This window comes from Anabas testudineus, chromosome 15, assembly GCF_900324465.2.
Source record: "Anabas testudineus chromosome 15, fAnaTes1.2, whole genome shotgun sequence".
NCBI classification, from domain to species: domain Eukaryota; kingdom Metazoa; phylum Chordata; class Actinopteri; order Anabantiformes; family Anabantidae; genus Anabas; species Anabas testudineus.
In genome coordinates this window covers 1,383,432-1,403,646 of record NC_046624.1, presented here as the reverse complement: position 1 = coordinate 1,403,646, position 20,215 = coordinate 1,383,432, and the positions used below count along the sequence as shown (strand labels likewise).

Sequence of the window (20,215 nt, the reverse complement as noted above, 5' to 3'; positions counted from 1 at the left end):
TTCAGTGTAGAAGCATCAGTTAAGGATCTTAGGTAAAAGCCAACTAATAAGGAATTCAGACACATTGCTATTCTAAATATCTGTTCATGTCCCAAAGTATTGGTCAGTAAGATAAATAGCATTGTTAAAGGTTAAATGCCACATGTGTGGTTGTTTTATGTTTAAAGTGCCTTATAGAAGAATCAGTGAGACTGTACCTTTGCACTTGTATCCCTGTTTGATGATTCCCCATAGCTGCAGGTCCACACATGAAAGAAAGGGAGAAAATACAGATGATTAAGATATAGTTTAAATATGGTTTAAAAGCAAAAATACTAGATGAAGTAATTCTTCACTGTGATTAGGAGTTAAAGACAGGATCTTCCATTGTTAACGGTGAGGTACAACTCTCAGTGCTGCTGTTTGGCTGAAGGCAGGTCAGCTCTTTCATTTTTAATGTAACCTTTAGAAATACATAGGCAGGTATGGTACAGTGACAGGATGTGAGAGATACACACAAATCCAGCACAGTGTTCACAGAAGGTGGGCTTCAGGTACGTCATCTCCTGGAAGTTGTGGATGAATCCTGGTCCCATCTTACTCTGAAGTAGAGGGTTAGCCCGAAGGAAATAGGCTATCATCTCATCCTTACTGATTAGCCCATCTCTGACAGACCGACAAAGACAAGAAAGAATAAGAAACAAATCAGTTGTTGTACTACAACAATGAAAATTCCAAAATTACTGTTCAGTGGCAACTGGACGTTTTAATCAGAGATTGTCACACTGCCATGCTGCCTACAGTTTGGAATTGTACATTTTAGATATTCTTAGTTTTACTTCCTGAAAGATTTGTTAAAAGTGCTAGAATGTTGACAACCCCCAACAGTGGGGATTGGTGGGGATGGATAAACCATAAATTGAAAAACACTGTTCTAGTAAATTAGGTCTGAGCCAACTAGGAAAAAGCCAAACTAAAAAGTTCTGTTACTTACTGTAACTGTACCTCTGCAGTTCTAGCAGCATGATAAAGTGTGTGAACCCTTTTTACATGAATTGGTTGTAAAATGTGATCTACATCTTAAACACCACAAACACATTGTGCTTAAGCTAATAACACACAAACAAACATATTATTTCATGTCTTCGTTGAACTCACTGATCTTTGTCCAGAACACAAAAAGAGTCCAGGAAGGGAAAGTTAGCAGCAATGCTTTCAAAGTCCTCTTGAGAAATATAGCCATCATGGTCATGGTCATAATTCCTGAACACAGACTTCATAAAGCCACACAAGAAACACATAAGTCCAGGAACATGTTACATACAACATCTGCAACATCTGTACATCAAACATTATGTAGGTGTAATATGAAAAGTCTACTTACATCCACCACCTTCCTAATGTGTTTATTTACCACAGAGGGATCTGGTTTGGTGGTGATACCGGAGGCCCAGTCGAGTGGGACCAGGGGCTTGTTAGGAGTTGTGGGAGAGGTAGGCTGTGAAGATAGATCCACAAAAACGTGACTAAAGCACTCAGTAAATAATCAGTTACACTGCAAGTGCCACTTCTCAGTGCTACATATAGTCGCACAGGTGTGCATCTTTAGCCTGTGATCAATGTGTATAAAAAGGAGCTGAAACATACCAGTGATTTGGGGTTGCGTGGTTCCCTCAGCAGTGACAGCTCATAAATCTCATCTTCTGTGTAATAAAGATCCAAAGAAAGCTAAACCACACAGAAACATAATTAGTAAAAAAAACTGTACAACTGAGAGTTAGCCTGACAAATCAAACTCACACTGACACCAGAGTTTCCTCTCTTGTCTTACGGTACAATCACAGTCCAATAGACCTCAGAGAAGTTTTCAATCTTCAGTTTCTCAGCAACATTTTGGAAGAAAATATTTCTAAAAAGTCTGATTTCTAACTTTTTAAAGGATCCATGTAATCAGCAGTGAGTGGGGCAGGGAGAGTTGGAAAGCCATCAAGGACCTTCCACCCACCCCCGGCCTACAGTGTCTGTGATTACAATAGTTTCTTGGTGAGCCACATCAATCAGTTGAAAATGTCAGCTCACCCTAAACTCTGAATCCAAGAGTAAAGTTGTTGCTGCCACTGAAAGCTCCTTCACTTTACCAAAGTCTCAAAGAATAAGTGAACTCAAGAAGAAGCACAAAGAGCAGAGACAAAACAGAAGAGTGCTGAAAAATTGTTATGTTGCAGTTACAGCTGTGTTCTGTGAGTGGTAATGTCTCACCGTCAGCAGGTAGATCAGATCCATGTTGGGCTCTACATGTGCCACTGCACTCTGCAACGAGACCAGCTCATTGAAGGTCACATAGAGCTGATGCATCTTCACTAGGTTCACCTTGTTACTGCCATCAACCCAGTCAGGAAAGACCACGTGCACTGCAATCAGATCCTTTAGGTGCACGCCCAGGATGGGTATTTTAAAGCCCTGGCACTCACTGAAGGCCTTTCTGTAGCATGAGTAGTTGTTGCTGGAAGAGACTAGCTCTGTCATCTCTCTCCAGATCTGAAGCAGCAAGTGGAGGATTTGGGTGAGTGTGCAAGTTAGGTCTTTTAAAGCAATTAATGTGACATATCCAAATCTCACTAATCATTTTACTATGGGCCCACGAGATAGGATTTGTCATCACTGCCACCACCAAATGAAGACCAACCAACCAGAAAAAACACTTGCACTTGTATTGCTGGGATCGATTGACCCAGGCCAAGAAATCTTTTCAGTTATAAGACCTTATTACGGTACCTGGAATGCCCATCTAATAGCAGAACAACTTCCAAGAGTTCCCCATAAGTTGCCTTAAATCACAGCATTAAGATTAACTTAAGTTAACCCTTATAGTCATGGACTTTATGGAGTCAACCATATGTGTGAAGTAACATACATACATCAGTAAGTGACTGCTCTGGGTCAGTAAATGTGAAATAAAATCTTTATAAAAAGAGCAGAAAAAGAAACTAGATCAATCAAATCAGAATAAATTAATCTAAATCTAAGTTCAAACTAAATGGCATCAACAATAAATTCAATTATATGTATATTGAATTAAACTATTAAGTTTAATAAATAATAATAATAATAATAATAATAATAATTTATTATTTTATTATATATATATATATTAGTATTATATTGTTATTGTTGTTATTTAATGATTATTGATTATTATTAATAATATTAATTAAGTTAAATTAAAAGTGTAATACATTGAATTAGATGACATGTTATGTAGAGTGCTGAGCACACCTCCCTTTCTGTGAATCATCTTTCGACTAATTGCAGTCTGATTAATACTGAAGCAATTGGAGTGACTTCTGTCAAATGTTCTCTGACAAACGCACCACAGTTGGATCCATATGTACATCGTTGTGCTGTAGGGATGTAGTGGACGTACAGTAAAGTAGACTGATATTGATCTGCTGTACCTTTACAACTTCTGGAGCCAGATAAGGGTGAGTCTCCTTAAGTCGAGAGATGGAGCTGTGGCTCAGGCCCCCCACCACCGCCATCAAAGTGTTGAAGTTCTGCAGCTGCAAAAGTTTCTGATGGAACAAAAAGTGAGAGTCGAAATGTGTGGAGCTGTTCCAGTAGCAAAGATCCCAATTACCTATATGACAGATGTCAATGAATTATTCATTTGTTTCAATTACATGAAAATAATACATACATAAAATATAGCATGATCTCTAAGACAACCATGACTCGGGAGTATAACTGTGGTTTCTGTCACAGTTGGGAATGACATGAGAAGATCAATACCACTGCAATGTGGAGCTGAAGCCAGCAGGTGATTAGCTTAGCTTATATACACATATATACATATACATACATACTTATAAACAGCTAAGCAGCTCTAGACATGTAACACTGCAACAGTGTCCCCCGGTACTGATTTATCTTAATTAATATTGTGCTACAACACTCATTATGTAGGCAACAGAGACAAACTGGATATTAGACCGTACTTTTTTAGCTGACCAAACACATTATATTCCATGCAGCACCGCCTGACAGCTGACAGAGTGTGTTTATACATTCATTCATGAACCTGTCTGAAGACAGTCAGTACCACCACAGGAGGCCAAATCACTGTGAGTGTGTCATTAAGACACTGATCCATTCCTTTCAGTACTGATGGAGCATTAATGGAGAAGCTCTTAGGTCCCTATCTGAGATGGAAATGTCCAACACAAGAGCCAATAATATAAAAATAAGAATATATATAAACCTATTGTGAATATTAATGAGAAAGCTCCTCTGATGGAAGGATGACTCAAGTGCATCTATGTCTGTTTATGAATGGATTTAACATCTGCAATCTTCACTGACATCTGCAATGTTAGCTCCACAACAAACACTGTTATTGTGTTTGTTGTGGGATCAGTATAGAGCAAAATGTCTATTGCCAGAGATGTATGAAATGCTGCTCACAGAGCGCACAGAGGGTTGATTCATTTTTCCTACAAAATAGTAAAGAATTGGTATATGTTACTAGTTACCCAGGATATTGTGTTGAATCATATTACAAATGAACAGGATCAGCCAACATGATACATGTGATAGCAGACTGAGACATAAGGACAATCATTCATAGCACATAGGAGAATTAGAGGGGTAAATGAGACACTAACTAACTTGATTTGACCTCAAAAATAAATGTTTCCATTACACGGTATATCATTATACTATTACATATTTGAGTAGCTGTGGAGGTAGCAGCAGTTGCACGGTCAGTGGTGTGTCTCCTCCTGTCATACGTCATAGTGTTTTTGTCGTATGACAAAGACACTTTGATGTATGACAGGAGGGAAAACTTCAACCTTCAAACGTGTTCAAACTGAAGTTGTCCTCATTGTGTAACTGTGTGTATGAATGAGAAATAGTGCTTTGAGTAACAATAAGCAACTAAATCACTACATAAGTGAAGGCCATTTACCAAATTAAGTTTTTTGAATGATAAGTGAACACCTGGATGAGCTAGCACGACAGAATGGGGCTTTGTGCTTGTTGTGCCGAATTACTGTATAAATATGGTTATATTGACAGCACAACTGGGATGACATGTAGCTCAGTAGTAGAGCAGACACCAGAACCCCACAGTCATGTGCTGCAGCTGTCCAAATTACAATTTCTTCTAAGCGTATCAGTAAAGTGAGTTATTATTATTATTATTATTATTATTATTATTATTATTATTATTATTATTATTAACAATAATAATAATAATAATAATAATAATGTACAAGATTTGACTTAATGAAAAAAGCATTTTGGGCAGGGCTTCCCCAGAGGCCCCTTCCTGCGATGCCTGATGGCAGCCAGAACTGTGAGGTTGGTCTCTCTCTGCTGCAGCTGAGCCTCAGCTTTGACTTGATGTGCTGCATGCATTTTAGGCAGGAGTTGCAGACTGTCTGTGAGTAAATGTGAATAGGTAAATATGAGGGAAATTGGAAAGTGCTTTGTCTGTGAAGGGTCCAAAAATGCTTCCTCTGTTAGTGGGAAGGAGCCTGGCATGTACAAACACTAAACCTTGAAAAGCTCTGCATGGCACTGCCTCCTCCCTGCCTTACCTGAGCAACATTGATGTATTTAGTGATGACCTCTGCACGGGTCTGAGGTGTTAGCTTACTCAGCACCATGAGCTGGACCCACTGTGACACTCCATTGAACAGGGCGATGGAGCGCTCCAGGGTCGGGTTGTCCACCAGGCAGCCGTGGATCACGTAGCTTTGGTAATCAGTGAACTTGGGACAAAAGGATATTGCAGTTCAGTGGTCTATGTGTTCCTTTGAGTTGGCTCAAAGGGTATCTAAAGCCTATTGCACATAACAACAGAAAGGTCAATCAACTATGTTCATTTTAGCTTTTCTTAGTGCTTTACAAAGGTTGATAGTTTCATGGATGGCCATGTTAAAATCCAAAATATCTTGACATGGCAACTGTTCTTGTTAACTGTCCATGAAATTGACAAAAGGGAAAAGTTTTATCTTGTGAAAAGAATTTCCTTAAATATTAGAATGATCTGCTGATGGGTTTGTGAAATATCTGTGTAGAGAAGTGTGAATATATAAAATGAACAACAGCTTTCTGTGTCACTGTATTATTACATTCCAAGGGCACACGACGAAAGTGTTCATTTCCCATAAATCCAGTTCTAAGAATGCCCAGAAAAAAGACTTTGATATTTTTACTCATGTTGTTATCAATTGACCAGCTGGCCAGTGGAAAGCTTCACATCAACATGGCAGCATGTGTTCAACTTCCCAAGTGCCTTCAGGAATGTTTTTATCTTATCAGTATATATTTTACTGGTCTTCAAACTTTTGAACTGTTCATGAAAACACCCCATAATTTACTTAGTTCTGACCTAGTTACAGAATAGATTGTAATGTCAGTTACACACCATCATCTATCATTAGCTAACAGCAGTCAGTATACAGCATAAGCTATAATCATCATAACATAAAAGATCCAGTGAGACTATAAGAACAGAACTTTAAGGTCCTAGCATGCATTTAATTCCTTTCAGATCTAACTTTAAGAGGATGAGCTTTCAGTTATGGTGGCACCTTTACTTCTGTATATTAGCTTGTGCATGGCTGAACAGAGCATTGCTTTAAGTTGAATTACACAAAATTATAAAACTATACAAAAGCATAGCTGTTGGTGGACCTACTGATATCCTGCGGATTGACTTGAACTCTAGGAAAGTGAGATGCTCAGCCAGCTCCATGGGTTCCAGGTGGTCAAACAGGAGCGAGGCCTTGCCTTTCTTAGCCTGTTTCTTCCGCTGGGTCAGCTTACGCATCCAGTCATATGACGGACTACAACACATATAATAATCATAACCAACATGAAAACATACACTAAAAAAAGTTTTCAAATGTTTAAAAAGTGTCATGGTTTCTGTCGTTTCTGTTGTTTCTGTCTTTTCCTCTGGTGGTCCCAGCTGGCTGAAGTTTTCACTTGTCTATCGAATCAGCACATTAAAAATCGATCTAACAAAAACACTTGCTTATCCTATGAGCAGTTTGTACAAGTGTATCTACATGCATTTGATGTCTTACATAGTGGAAATATCTATGAGTTTGAAGTGCTCCTCACAGCTGAGCTGAGCAGCCACGTCTCTGAACTCTTCTGTTATCCTGATCAGACCCAAGTCGAGGTTAAACTCAGCAGGGAATGTCACTATCCAGTACCTGAATACACACATTCACATTTAGAAGTCTGCAGCAAACATTTTGACACTGAAAATAAGGAGATATAATGAAAAAACATTTCATTTCAGCTCTAAAGAACATTTCATATTTACAACTAGCAACTAGTGCTGAAGACAAACATGGATTCAATTCAATTCAATTTTATTTGTATACAAATAATATTTGTACAAACATGAAGACTGCTAGTCTTCATGTTTGTACCTGTTTTGAATCAGGTTTAATGGCAGTGTGACACCTTAACTTGCTGTACACTGTATAAACTGAAACTGTGTTAATAATACCAAAGATAGCTGTGGATTTTCTGTGGTCTTGGGATTGAATTTGCCAGAAGCTGAGAAGTCCAGTGAGAAGAGTTGGAATGTGTTAGGATGGATGACTGTGTGTGTACCACCTTACCTCATTAAGTAACAGATCTTCAGCCTAGTTCTCTGGCAGTTGTCCCCTTTGCAGTCACGATACGTGGGGTTGCGTTAAGGCTAATTTTCAAGATTTGACAAACTAATAATAATAAACACATGTATAATAAAACATCAGCAACATTTGTTGTAAAGTGACTAAACTGACCGCCCATCACTCATGCCCGCTTTACATGCATGACTTCATTCTTCTGTTGTGTTGGTTGCTGTTTACACTCACACAGGTTTTCACACCATGCTTGTTATGCCAGTGCTTAAGAGCAGACAGCTCTTGTCTTTGTCACCAATCACAGGCGACAGTGACCCAAAGCACTCCCTCCCTCCAGTGCAAATTCCAGGAATTTGACTTAGCACTACTTTGTGATGACTGCCGAAATGTAGCTCCTTTTATTTTTCCTTCAAAGTAGGTGAAGGGCAGAGTAAACATCATCATAGACTAAAGCCTATTCAAATTTGACTTCCACTCCCTCTATTTTGTAACTTATTGATAGCATATTTCCATTGCCCCTGTCGTCTTGGTTCTAAGCTTCATGGAGGTGCTTCAAATTGAAAGAGCCTAGTCATTGTTAACCTAAGATGTTTCCATACCCTTCCAATTAATCACTTCTTACCCAAATGTCGAACATACTCCTGTTGATACAAACTTTGTCAGTGTGTCTTACAGCAGGTTTAAAAGCATGTTAAATGATGTGCTTAAATAAAACCTATATGATCAATCAGTGAATGACCTGCCAAGCTCTCTTAGCTAATTTGACACTGTTGTTCTTGCTGACACCACGACACTTACTGGGCAGATCCAACGTCATTGATTGAGGACTGGATCAATACTGCTGTTTTACATTAGGATCATACAGCAACATAAAAGCTAAAAAAGGGACATTATGTATTAAAATTCAAAAGTAAAAAGTAATCTATTTTCCATTGTGTTAGTGTTTTTTATGTTGTGTATTCATTGCAGCTCCTGCAGTATTCTGCCAGATTGGATATATCATTAGTAGTTTTCGGGCCAGTTCTGAGGATGTGACATACCAGCGATGCATCAATAGCAAACTGCGAGGAAGCACATTAGTCTGCAGCTCCCCATTGTCATCTACAAAAGGGAAGTCACAATATATAAGCAAATTTCTAATTCAAATCACTAAAACAAAGATGATAGTTCAGTTATGAATAATTATTTATTACACGACAAAGCCATGACTACAGCAAATATGATGTAGCCAATAGAACCAATGTGTACAACAATGGAAATGAAACTTAAGTTACAATAAACCAAAGTTTTCTGTTAAGGTAAGATTTTTGTGCTACTTACCAAATCCTTGTATGCATTCATTTAGGAGAGCATCAAGAGGGGCTGCCTTTCCCAGAGTGGATGACCCCATAATGATAAGATGGACAACAGAGGTCAATACTACCTGCAAACCTATATGGACCACTTTGAGTTTTCCTGGGAGCAAGAGAGAGAGAGAGAGACAGCCATCAATATATTTATTCACAGTTCAGTTCATACTAATACTTTATAGTCATATTTCTGACTCTTTCTGCTACCATGATACATCAGACACACAGCAAAACAATCAAGATGTGCTTACAGTGACTCTTAGCTTCAATATAAAGGTTTGGTCAAAAATATTGTATGGTGATAAGCTATTCTAATGGACAGGCGTGTGTTATTGGTTAAATTACGAGTAAAGCAACTCACTAGTGAGGTAGGTGTGATCTACCTCACTAGTGGTTCCTAGAGTTTCCAAGTGTAGAATTGGAGGCAGAGCCTGTAGCTATCAAGCTCCTCTCCCATGAAACCAGCTCCCAGTTCAGGTTCGGGAGGTAGACGCCCTCTCTACATTTAGATTCAAGATTCAAAAAAAGTTATTAATCCCAGGGGGAAATTGTTTTACCTCATTACAGTTGTTCTCAACAAAGACAGTAAGAAAGGGAACCACAAGCAGGAAAGATCCAACACCAACACAATAACATCAATACAGAGAACTCAATATACACTGCTCAAAAAAAAAATAAAGGGAACACTTAAACAACACAATGTAACTCCAAGTCCATCACACTTCTGAGTTATCAAACTGCCCACTTAGGAAGCAACACTGATTGACAATCAATTTCACATGCTGTTGTGCAAATGTAATAGACAACAGGTGGAAATTATAGGCAATTAGCAAGACACCCCCAATAAAGTAGTGGTTCTGCAGGTAGTGACCACAGACCACTTCTCAGTTCCTATGCTTTCTGGCTGATGTTTTGGTCACTTTTAAATGCTAGAGGTGCTTTCACTGTAATGGTAGCATGAGACGGAGTCTACAACCCACACAAGTGGCTCAGCTAGTGCAGCTCTTCCAGGATGGCACATCAGGAGACGGAGGAGGCCGTAGGAGAGCAACAACCCAGCAGCAGGACCGCTACCTCCGCCTTTGAGCAAGGAGGAACAGGAGGAGCACTGCCAGAGCCCTGCAAAATGACCTCCAGCAGGCCACAAATGTGCATGTGTCTGCTCAAATGGTCAGAAACAGACTCCATGAGGATGGTATGAGGGCCCGACGTCCACAGGTGGGGGTTGTGCTTACAGCCCAACACCGTGCAGGACGTTTGGCATTTGCCAGAGAACACCAAGATTGGCACATTCGCTACTGCCACCCTGTGCTCTTCACAGATAAAAGCAGGTTCACACTGAGCACATGACAGACGTGACACAGTCTGGAGACACCATGGAGAACGTTCTGCTGCCTGCAACATCCTCCAGCATGACCGGTTTGGCAGTGGTTCAGTAATGATGTGGGGTGGCATTTCTTTGGAGGGCCGCACAGCCCTCCATGGGCTCACCAGAGGGATGACGGGACTTCCAGTTTTCCTGAAGTCCATCACCAGCTCCTTTGTTTAATTGATGTTCAGTTGAACATGGTTGAGTCCACACCAGTCAACACAATTTTCCACCACTTCCTGGTATCTCCACCCTGAATACATCCCGCACTGCAGAGTCATTAGAGAACCTCTGAAGATGGCAGGACTCTGAGTTGACCAGGACTCTGGTGAGACAGAACTCTCCCTGTGGAGCACATGTGCTACAGACCACTGTGTCAGACACAGTTCTGCAGGCGGAAGTAGAGAAATCAAAAAACATGATCCTCACTAAGCCCCCAGGCTTGTCCAGGTGGGTGTAGGACCTGCAGCTTTTGTGGGATGAAGCCTGTTCAGCTCTCTCCTCACCTGCTCACCTGAGATCATTTGGGTGGTGGCTGAGTTGTGGGGGGGTCTCCTCCCTATCTCCTGATCTGAATGCCTTCTTTTTGATGTCCTGAGTGACCCAGGACTTGTTGTTTGGGAAGCAGATCTATTCTAAATTCTATATAATAATACTTTTGAGATTTTTCATATAATTTAGGCACATTATATATTTACTATAAAAAATAAAACAACAATATATTACAAATCATCATCATCATCATTTTGACAGTGTTATGTAGATTTAACACTGTCTTGTCAATATATTAGTTTGTATGAGGTTAGAAATTCCACCAATAGAATTTCTTTTTGAATGTGTGGACTAAGTTTTTCAGCATGTTTTTTGCGAGACTAGTCAGTGATCAAAAAAGTTGTATTTCTCTGGTTTCTTTGGTCTTGATTACACTGCTTTCTGTTATCAGTCATTCTCTAGCGCTCGTCCACCACTCTTACTTAGTTAGGGAGGATAGGCCAACTTTGATGGTGCATTTCCTGTTGCAATGGACTCAGAAACTTACAACTTCTGTTGTTATGTTCTGTGAAAGTCAGTAACATCTGGGCACAAACATAAAAAGCAAATGCTTTCGAGTGCTGCTTTGTTCAGTTTTTATTTTTGCAGTTCTAGTCCTCCTTCTGGTTTCCCTTTTTGAAAGGGAACCACCTTTAGAACGGTATAGACATTTCCTAGTGTCACTTTAGTGGCTGTGCGTCTGTCAGTCAGTCGCCTCTAGTTCTTGGATGTTTGGTTAGTTCGACACACAAAGTAATTGGTTTAGTTAAAGGTTGTAGTTTGGTTTAAAATACTGACTTCCTTAACATTACAGAATCTTTATGAGTATATTAGATGTGTTTCTTTATATATTTTTTTTATTGAATATGTTATTACAATAATAAACATATTTTGTCATGAATAAAACAACCTCCTAACAACTTTTTGCAGTATAACTACATGACCAACTTTCCCGTTTGCTCATGTCATGTGGACATGCTCATTATTATGTATATTTAATATGTATGATGCTGATGTTTGATGTGTAGATTGTAAACAAATCAGCTCAACAGGAAGTAGGGAGCACCAATCTTATTTACCCTACAAGAGGATGCTGGAGTAGAGGTGGGACTTTGAAAAGCAGTCATCAGCTGGAACAACAATGACACAGCTTCTGGGAGAGCAGAGGAGTTCTGTAAATGATGGAACACTGATAACTTAAGTACAGCACCATTAGATTATGTGTTGCAGAGAAGCATGTCATGTGAGTATAGCAGCCGACTAAAATTGGACTCCCTGAACTAGCTTGCAGGCTTTGCCTCATTTGTCATGTGAACGTGAGAATGGTGTACTTGTGGATTCGGGAGCTCACACACACAGATCCAAGCAGTGTTTTGATGTATCCAGTAGTTATACCTGCTCGTCAGGGCCACAAAGGGCTAAAGCCTGAATGTAGCCTACAGACAATGACAGAATCCTGTTATTGCATGTAAGAACATCTTCTTGAACAATAATACTGATCATTAAAGCACTTGTTGAAACCATCTGTGCCAAAATATTCTCCAGTCTATTGACGAACCACCCTCAGTTCAAGAAAATTAATAAAATTACTTCTGTTAAGATTCTTCTCTGGATCTCTAAAATGTCATCTGCTTTTCTTGTTCTTCAAAATAGACCTAAATAATACCCCCCCCCCCCCCTCCCTACTTTCTAGTTGGTTAAATCATTGCATTAACAAGTAGCATAAGGCCTTTTTCAGTATATCTGCAAAAATAAATGTACAGCAATTCGTCAACTCTGGACTAGGTGCATTACCCTGCATTACATTAACATGTCTACTGTAACCACATGCTGCGTGCTCACAGAATCTGCTTGTAAGGAGTTCTACAGTGCTATGTAGCCAAAACAATCACAAGACTAAAACATAATCACACTCGGTTTCACACGTGTATGTGTGCGATTTGCACTTTCACTTGCCGCACAAAAGCAAGTGACATTTCTAGGGAAACAACATACTATAGGTCTCAGACCTCGCACACAACACTCATTCTGAAACTTTCAAGGTGGGGACATTGCCCTCAACATGTGTCCAACTACCGCATTACTGGTCATTTGCTTTGAGATCAACCCACTGACACTGTTTTTCTCGCTTTTGACTGTTGTGCATGCTACAGTCAGCTGTGCCCTTTAGCATGACTTGTGCTTTTCTGCCTCCACAATGGGTCACTGTGTCTCTGCTTTTGGTTTATGGATGCGTCACTGCACAGTCCAGTGACATATGCCACCCATTCAGGCAAAAAGTGTTACACAAATGCAAAGGCAAGCACCTGTCTGCAGGCTGACTGCACCGGCACATTGTAAGGTCTGTTTGATGTTGTGCACACACTACACTGAGACATGGCTGTAATATAATGTGGTTGACATGTACTTTTTACCAACACATACACACAAACGCATACACACGCAGCTTCATTTCGACACTGACCTGACACCAGCCTTAATTACAGGACACTTACAGCTGAAACACACTTTCTACAACAACAAACTGTCATGATATTTACCAGTCAGCTCTTACCCCTTAACACAGCAGCGTATCAGCAACCACCCAGGTTAAAGCTCGGTCCTTTCAGTGAGATAAATCTAACGGCTCCTAGATGCTGCAGGCTGCTACTGGCTGCCAAGCTCAGAGACTCCCATAGTGGAGCTTCCACTATACTATGACCGCCTCCTCCTCTTGTTGGCAAACACAGCTGCCTGGAGCAGCAGCAGTCCTGCCATGTGACCCCCAACCCCCACCCACCCAACCACTCATGCACACACGCGTACACACACATACACACACATAGCAGGTCTCTCTCATGCAGTGTCTAAACCTATGAATATACTTCATAAACCTACAGATAAAAAAATAAAACAAAGAGCTGAATTATTTGGCAGTAACCAAAGCGACTTACAATCAAGGTACAAAGCAAATGATCTGAGTCAAGGAGAAGAACTTTAGATTAAAGTTAGGTTTAGACTCTTACAGCACTTGGTTAAGATTAGAGAAAGACTGTGGTCTGTCTCTGTAGAACCTTAACCCTTCTCCAACCTTCCTTTTCTTGCCTTAATCTAACTGAGAACAGTTCTCGGTTTTACCAGTCCTGCTTGGGCTGAAACCTCCTCCATGAAAATGAACATTCATTTTGACATGATTCCGAACAGATTGGAAACTCTACAGTAGCTGCATGACATGGACCTCAGTATAACTAAAATATGCATTGCTGACAGAGGGATGCAACTGAACAGTGCATGATGAAGAAATCCGATGTTTGGAACCCAGGGACAGTCTCCTGCTGCAGACAGATGTAACGCCGACCTTGGGTTCAGACAGCTGGCAGGACAGCTTAAGCAGATGGCCTCTGTGTTTATGACTCCGAGTGTGTTCACAGCCACTCATATGCCCTGTTTCATCAGTCACAGCCTCTACTGCCACAGTTAGGGTTTGATTAATCCCAGCTACTGAACTCCATTAGCTTCTAACAACATAGAACTAAAGTGATAAAATGATACTGTGCATGCTTACAGCACATACACTTATTAACTCTTAATAATTTCCTTTATCCTCTTCGATGTGTTCAACATATTAAACTCACATATATACTCACATACTAAACTAGCCTCTGCTGTATGTCGTGTTGTTAAGTAGCAAAAGTAGTGCTGACAAAACTAAACTCAGATGATGAACAAGACACATACACAGCATCAGAATGTTCACATGTTGTTGTGAACATACTATCATGTGCACCAGACAGCAGGCGGCTGTGCAGTGCCAATAATGCAGTGACCTTGACGTGGCTGTGAATCAGAAAGTACAACAGTTGTCCACCAACTGTGAGGTTGGTGGTTCAATTCTCAACAACTAGTTGCTCCCGGCTAGTTGTGTGCGTGAATGGGTGCATGAGATGCAACACTGTAAACCCCTTTGGGTACCAAGAAGATATAAAAATATGTTATGCAGGCTATTACTGTACTATGTACTCTTCACTATGTAGTTATAACAAAGGTTTTCTATGAGCCCATGCTAATCAAACATTACATAATGATGATTTCCACTTGACACCTCAATATCAAACAGATCTTTTATGTCAGAGTGTCCTTGAGCAAGACACTGAACACTGGCCGGCTGAGCAGAAACACTTTCTAACCAGTCGTAGTAACAACAATTCATTATGGAACCTCTTTGCATAACAGATAAACATTACGTGTGATAAAACAAATATTCAAACATGTTTAATATTTATCCGTGCATTTCCACGTTCATGCTGTTCCAGCGAGTACTATGAATACTCAATAAACACAAAGGTACAGCCTCTGACGTTCAAGTCAGTTCAACTTACAGCCAGTTCTTGAAGAGCACTGGAAACACAGAAGATGATGCCTGCAGAAAACACCAGCTTTACAAAGTAAGACTACAATAACTATAATGCAGATACACTGCAAAATATTTCAAAGTAACTATTGTCATGTTTTAGATTTCAGCTTAAATACATCTGCATCAGTCCCATAAGATATTTCCTCAAACGGACCATTATAAGCTGCATATGACATCTAAATCAACAACAGTTTATTAGTTTATTTGTAGTCAAAGCAACCTATAAATACAACATAGGCATTGGCAAAAGGTGAAGTAGTCTGTTTCCACATTCTGCAGATACACAACATTAACATGAAACCATGGAAAAATGAGATCTATCATTACAATCCTGCCTCTTCACGTTCTGTTCTGATGTACTTATTATTTTTGTGTATTTTTTTGCATTTCATTCTCTAGCAAACAAAGACACTGACATCAAACAAGTCAAGTCAGAGGTACAGAGTACATCTGAGCTTATGCCATGTCATCAGCAGGTCACAGTGACACAGAACAGTCAGGTCTGCCTGTTGGATATTCAGCCATAAGTGTATTCACACACATTACAAAGCCAGTGTCAAGTCTTCGGCACTTGAGAATGATCTTTTTCAACGGTTTCATTTAACATTTTGTCAGATATGTCATGGGGCAAACACATTCATCTGCACTTTAATGATGCCATTTAAGCAGCTACTTCACATTCAGCAGGGTCGACACTTCGTACATAACCCTTATAAATCTGGACCCACAGCTTGAGCATCTCACAAATCATCTGCTCCCCAGTAAATGAAAAAAAAAAAAAACCCTGTGTGTGTGTTTCTGTTGTGCTTTAGGTCCTCTTACCACAGTCACACTCAGTCAGCCCTCTAACAGAGCACTTTCCTTTTTTATAAATCTTATAGTTAGAGATGGATCAGGTGACTCTGAACCATCTCGTAGCTATGCTGCTATAGGTTAGTCTGCTGGGGGACCTCTACTGACCTGACTTTCTAACTGTCTTCTCTCTCCTGTAGTTGTGTTTCCTCCTCTCTGTCTCACTCTCTCTGTACTTTTCTGCAGGTATCCTCCTTCTTGGAGCTGTATACCTCCAGAATCCAGTTGACCTGCCCAATGTTCTTGCTGCTTGTTGTTGTTTTTGTTGCCTGCTGTTCTTTTCTCTCTCCTCTTTCCACTTACCCCAACCCGTCGAGGCAGATGGCCGCCCACCCTTAGCCTAGTTCTAAGGGTTTCTTCAAATAAAGGAGTTTTTCCTCTCCACTATCACCTAGTGCTTGCTCAAGTGGAGTTGTTGGGTTTTCTATATCATTTTCTATACAATTATACTCTGTAAGGTTTTAAGTTATTGTTTAACACCTTAAACACAGTAAAGTGCCTTGAGATGGTTTCTGTTGTGAACCTCTGAGAAAAATTCTGTGTGAGATAATTGGTGCTGCATATTCTCTAAAACCGCTCACATGTATGTGCAACTAAAAAAACTTGCACTGGCTTCTCACCTGATGTTTGTGTCATGGATATGTTATCATTTCCATGAAGGTTTTGTCAGCGTCAAATTACATGGAGTGGAATATGTTAGTGAAATTCCATAAAGATCAAAACAGTTTTTAGTCTAATTCCGTTTTGTTCCAATATTTGATGGTGAATATTATGTTGGTAGATTTGAGTGGAAACATTAGTGCCGGTAAAAACAAACAAACAAACACACAAAAAAAAAACACATTATTGGCAAACAACATCATTTTCCAGTTTTAGCAGAATACAGAGCATTAGCGAGCTAAGTGCTGGTGTTAGGGTCTGCTCAGTACATTTGCATGTTGTACAGATTCTTGCTTTTGAGCTGTGTATGCAAACATGAAAAGCCAAAGGTAACTGCACTCTGGACAAGCTGCAGCCAGGTAAATGGAATCCTGACTAAATGCAACTGTTATATAAATTCATAGGCATACACTAAGATTACCACCAGCCTATTCTGCTCCCTTTCTCAGGTAACAACCAATGAAATAATTATGTTAATGAGTGTTTACATGTGTCAATGGTGGTGTAGCTCATTGTGAATGTAGGCAGCTCCAGGGGTTTTGTTGAAAGAGATGCAATAAGGCTTTTCACAAATGTGGGTCACATCGTGACCAGACACACTGAGACAGACTATAGACTGGAAATTGTTAAATAATTTGAATTACCAGAAACCACTTGTTTCCATGTCAAAGTGTCCCTGGACAAGACACTGAACCCCCAAAATGTCCACTAGCCCTAGCCACTGAGGTTGCAAAAGTGCAGGTACAAACATTGGTCAGGGATCGTCATGATTGGCATCCACAGTAAAAACATGTGCATATCTACATGTGGACCATGATCTACTGTGGTGACCCCAAGCACAGAGGGCTCATCAGCATTCATTGAATGCTTGAACAGCTGACTCAATAAAGACTGTAATAGTGGATTGAAACATGGTTTAACTGCCAACAGATCAGTATGATGATTGGGTATAAAAAGAAAATCTCAGAGAGGCTGTGTTTCAGAAGTAAGGATGGGGCGAGGTTCAACATGCTGCGGAAGATACATGTAGTTCAACAACATAAACAAGGAACAAGGCAGAAAACCTCTCCTGAAAACTGGTGATCTTCAAGCTCGCACACAACACTGCATATGACAGAAGTGGTTTACATTTACATTTAGTCATTTAGCAGACGCTTTTATCCAAAGTGACTTACAAGTGAGGAACAAGGCAAGCAAACAAAATCTAAGTCAAGGAGAAACCACACAACATTAAAGCAAAGTGATATCAAAAAAGTGCTTCTGTTTCTGTGGTGCTGGTAGCTCCAGACGTTGTTCACTGGTTGAGCGCAGTGGACGGGAGGAGATGTAGACCTGAACGATTGAACTGAGATAAGATGGAGCTGTGGAGTTGACCACTCTGTAGGCAAGAGACTGAGCTTTGAACATGATCCTTGCAGCCACAGGAAGCCAGTGCAAAGATCTGAAGAGCGGTGTGACATGAGACCTTTTTGGTTGATTAAAAATGAGGCGTGCTGCCGCATTTTGGATCATCTGGAGGGGTTTGGTCGTGCATGCCGGTAAACCCATCAGCAGTGCATTGGAGTAGTCAAGACAAGATAAGATCAACGCCTGTACAATGAGTTGGGTCGTGTACTCCGTCAGATAGGGTCTGAACTTTCTGATGTTGTGGAGGGCATATCTACACAACCTAAAGACTGTGGCGATGTGTTCCGTGAAGGTCAGCTGATCATCAATGATGACCCCCCCAGGTTTCTGGCTGACTTAGTAGGGACAATCACCGCAGATCCAATGTTAATGCTGATGTTGTGTTGAGTTGAAGGTCTGGCAGGGAAGACTAGAAGTTCAGTTTTGGGAATATTAAGTTGAGGACTTTCTGTGGTGGAAATTGCTGCGTGGACTCAGGAGCATCTGAACACATCAAAATCCCGAGTTTTCAATGAACATTCTAAGTGTAACACTGGTGACCAGATAACATCCACAAATGTAGATCAAAACTCTACCATGCACCTTTGCCATCATCTGGAGGATTTCTGGAGGAGCAGGGTGACCAAGACTACAGTCTCTGTAGTATGAACAATCGAAAAACTGCTGCAGATGACATCATCATCAAGTTTCTTCCTCACTGAGCTAAAACCAAGGAATTAATTAGGAAAACAGTAAAGTTGCCCTTTAGAGCAAATTCTTCTGTTTTCTAATATAACAGGAGTCCTATCCTATTGCACCAAGTCCACAGTAGAATGGATAACAAGTCTACAAAATAGAAATGATAAAAGTGTAATTGATGTATTCTTATCATGTGGTGTACTGTATGTGCCACTACAGGTACTAATTCGACAATAGGTCCTGAGGCAGCTGTCCCACAGATGGCAGAGTCCAAAGATAAACAGGTTAATAAAAAACCAGCACCAAATTACAAAGATATATCACGAGAGCACTTTTCGTTCAGTTTCATTCATTAGCACAAACACGTGTGGAACTTACCTCATCTGAGACTTCCAAGCTGCTGAGGTCTACCAGCTGACCACATGAATCTACATTTTAAACATGTACACGTATAAATCCACCTTTTGTCTGTTCAGATCCATGTCAAAACTCCAGCAAGTCCAGCTGGATCCACAATGCTGCTATTAAACCCAGCATAGCTGTGCAGTCATCAGCAATAGTTGAACGTTTCTCTCAAGCCTTTCTTTAAATGGCCCTGATTCTTTCTGTAGCCCTTTGTCTCTCAGCCATGTAGAGAACTGTAACCAGCAATGATCCCAGTGTGTCAGTTGTTTGTCTAAATGGCCACTAGACTTCCTCCAATTCTTTCTCAACTTGGTTTTCCTGCCTGTGTTGGTTGGTTTCCCTGGACTGAGCTAAATATAGAGTCCACACAAGGTAAAATGGAAAAGAGCAAAGCAGGAAATGAATCACAATACCATTGTGTGCTTGTGTGCTCGCTGGTGTTTGTTTCTGTGTGTCTTCCTGTCTCAAAGCCGGCAATGTTCGTGATAACTCTGTCCAGTAAACGTACAGTGAACCACATAGTCATAGGTTGGTGGAGCTGAAGTGTTTTCATTGGTAGTGTGTGTGTGTGTTTGTGTCCATGCATTGTTTTTCTGCACTTGTGTGAGAGGGACAACCCATCCCATATCCCAGTCTAATGACGTTGTCCACATTGTTTTGTCTCTCTGGACTTCTAAAAATGTCTGCCTAAACAAAAACACTGGCTGCACATCCTGCTGCCTGACTGCACACAAACAATTCAACTCCAACTTTTATTGTCTCACACACATTGTCAACACAGGCCTGTATTACCACTATGGGCACATTGAACTGAACCATTTTCACGCCACCTGATCCTGCTCTATAACACAACATATGAAAGATGGACACACATACCTGTAGACTTGGATCTGGAACTGGGCTGGGCTGTGACTAATAAAGTTTCCTGGTCCACTAG

The 20,215-nt window shown here is 40.4% G+C and overlaps 1 protein-coding gene across 4 annotated transcripts in view; it reads right to left on the bottom strand.

Annotated features, from left to right (window-relative positions):
* Positions 1-20,215, bottom strand: part of rasgrp3 (RAS guanyl releasing protein 3 (calcium and DAG-regulated)) — a 26,013-nt gene extending 5,798 nt beyond the window's left edge. The window contains exons 1-14 of one of the 4 annotated variants that reach the window (XM_026356970.1): positions 20,155-20,215; positions 8,955-9,089; positions 8,633-8,735; positions 7,626-7,688; positions 7,077-7,208; positions 6,686-6,833; positions 5,580-5,753; positions 3,435-3,551; positions 2,239-2,517; positions 1,627-1,707; positions 1,364-1,477; positions 1,138-1,253; positions 498-645; positions 198-234 (exon numbers count right to left, since the gene is read on the bottom strand). In XM_026356970.1, coding sequence (XP_026212755.1) covers positions 198-234; positions 498-645; positions 1,138-1,253; positions 1,364-1,477; positions 1,627-1,707; positions 2,239-2,517; positions 3,435-3,551; positions 5,580-5,753; positions 6,686-6,833; positions 7,077-7,208; positions 7,626-7,688; positions 8,633-8,735; positions 8,955-9,024 — 1,582 coding nt within the window. In that variant the 5' untranslated portion in view covers positions 9,025-9,089; positions 20,155-20,215. Of the gene's footprint in view, positions 1-197; positions 235-497; positions 646-1,137; positions 1,254-1,363; positions 1,478-1,626; positions 1,708-2,238; positions 2,518-3,434; positions 3,552-5,579; positions 5,754-6,685; positions 6,834-7,076; positions 7,209-7,625; positions 7,689-8,632; positions 8,736-8,954; positions 9,090-13,437; positions 13,517-19,251; positions 19,598-20,154 lie in introns of those variants that run through there. The other 3 variants (XM_026356967.1, XM_026356968.1, XM_026356971.1) reach the window with 3 other exon arrangements.